General features: G+C 34.3%; 1 protein-coding gene across 1 annotated transcript; it reads left to right on the forward strand.

The window, feature by feature from the left end:
* The first annotated feature begins 776 nt into the window (after window positions 1–776).
* Window positions 777–1,697, forward strand: LOC129962227 (uncharacterized). The gene has a single exon (XM_056075966.1). The coding sequence runs from the start codon at window positions 777–779 to the stop codon at window positions 1,695–1,697; it is 921 nt and encodes a 306-aa protein (XP_055931941.1).
* The last annotated feature ends 647 nt before the right edge of the window (window positions 1,698–2,344 follow it).

Consider the following 2,344-nt stretch of genomic DNA (forward strand, 5'->3'; position numbering starts at 1 on the left):
TTAAAAAAAGAAGAATCCAATTTTACTATAATTCTTCTAGACTTACTTTAACTTGAATTTTAATTACTTAAACAATGGAAAAATTTATAATGGCTGCTTAGGGGTAGCGCGTCTTCCCCGTTATCCGGACATCTCGGTTTCGAGTCCTGGTTCGGGCAAAGTTGTTCTTTACCCTTTGTTCTATATGCGAGATGTGTGAAAGATTCCCCTGTAAAAAGGGGTTGTGCAAGCGAATATGGAGTATCATCTTCCGATGAGCTAAAAGTTAAACTTCTGCCCTCGGGTACTCAGGGGTCTTTACCCTCAGAAGCTATTGCATCCTCTTTTCCGTTGTAACGTGGACACGGCATCATCATCATGGAATATTACACTTTGAGTTTATATTACGGATTTCATTTTGAAAGAATTATCATTTCTTTTTAAAATTATAGCGAATCGATGTTTATGCTATAGTTTAACTGTTTCTTTCACGTAAATTGATTTCACCTGTTTGAAAGTTTGTAGATTTCTTCTGTAGATTTACATAGAAAAATAAGAACTATAAGCAGATTTAAACACTATAAATACTAATTAAGATTTATTATTATTTCGGTGACCTAGAAGATTAAGAAATGGTAAATGATCTTAAATCAACTCAGAAGAATGAATATATTCAAAATTTCTCTATTATCTCTTAAGATTTGTAAGAATTAAAACTTTAATAAAATTATCATATTAAAGCTTACTCACAGAGCCTTTATCTCATTGAGTAACTAATGGTTGAATCAATTTAGCAAATGTTGAATATATGGACACAAATACATACAAATGCACAGATTACTCTTGATTTTGTATCGGACTGGGCAAAGAACCATAAATTAGAGTTCAACGCCATCAAGTCAAAAGTAATGGTCTTGGAGAGGAGAGAGAACCACGTTCGTAATAATAACCTCACCCTTAATGGAATTCCTCTTTGCTATGTGAAGGAATTAAAATATCTTGGAATTGTCCTTGATAGTAAATTCTCTTGGAAGCAACATATTTTACATCTTTCAAATAAATGTGAAAAAATTCTGTTTGGTCTTAGTAGAGTTGCCAGAAATAGTTTTGGTCTCAAATCTAATGTCTCATCCCTCATCTACAAACAGGGTATTGTACCATTTATTTGTTACGGTTCTCGAATCTGGAGTACTGCTCTAAAGAAAAAAATAAATTGTCGGCTCTTGAGGAAAATTCAAAGGAGAATACTGCTACGAGTTATTTCTGGGTATCGAACGATATCTTATGAAGCTGTATTTTCTATCTCCGGCTTTCCACCTATTGACATCTTTATAAACCATAGTAATGAATTCAAGGACGCAACGAAGAACCTGGCCCATAAGAGTCTAGATGATTTCCTTCAAATTTCTGAACTTCCCCATCCTGCTGAAAGATTTCCTCTTAATGTAATTAGTTATCATAATAATATTGAAGACAACTTTCCCGTTGTCTGTTTTACAGATGGTAGTAAAATTAACAATAAGGTTGGGCTTGCATTTGTTGTTTTCCAAGATTACATAGAAATTGAAACTCATCAATTCAGAATAAGAGATGAATGCAGTGTTTTTCAGGCTGAATTGCTTTGCATAGCCCAAGCAGTTTCTTGTATTTGTGACAATGAAAACCTTTCATCAAAGTTCTTAATTTGCAGCGACTCCCTTTCATCTTTACATCCTTAAATAATATCGATTCCCTAAACCAAATAATTGTTAAAACACAATCCAACCTGAGTTTTCTTCAAGGCAGAGGTGTGCAAGTTTCCTTTTCTTTTGTTAGAGGTCATACAGGAATCTATGGCAATGAACGCGCCGACTGGATTGCCAAAGAAGCGACAAAACTTGTTCATTCCATTCCTATGAGCATTCCGAAATCTTATTTAAAGAATGTCTTTAAAGATAAAGTTATATCTGAATGGAATACTTTATATCAAGCATCGACTAATGCACAGCTCACTAAGGAATTTATTCCATCCATACAGAGACGTCTAAAAGCTCACTACTTTGAGTCAAATTTTAAACTTATCCAGTTTCTGACTGGGCATGGAAACTTTAAAGCATATTTAAAACGATTCAATTTGTCGCCGACTGATAGGTGTTCGTGCTACAGTGGTGCAGTCCAGGATGTCAAGCATTTGATATTTGAATGCACCAAGTTTATTCCGGAAAGACGTAAACTGAGAAACTGCCTTCGAAAGAACAATATAGCTTGGCCTCCTCATTTATCTGCCTTTGTACAGTGTAAAGCATCCTTCATTTCCTTTTGTACATATATTAATAGTATTTTTCCCCGTATGATTTAAACTTTACTTCAGTGTGTTTGCCTACTT

This window comes from Argiope bruennichi, chromosome 2 (genome assembly GCF_947563725.1).
Source record: "Argiope bruennichi chromosome 2, qqArgBrue1.1, whole genome shotgun sequence".
NCBI lineage: Eukaryota > Metazoa > Arthropoda > Arachnida > Araneae > Araneidae > Argiope > Argiope bruennichi.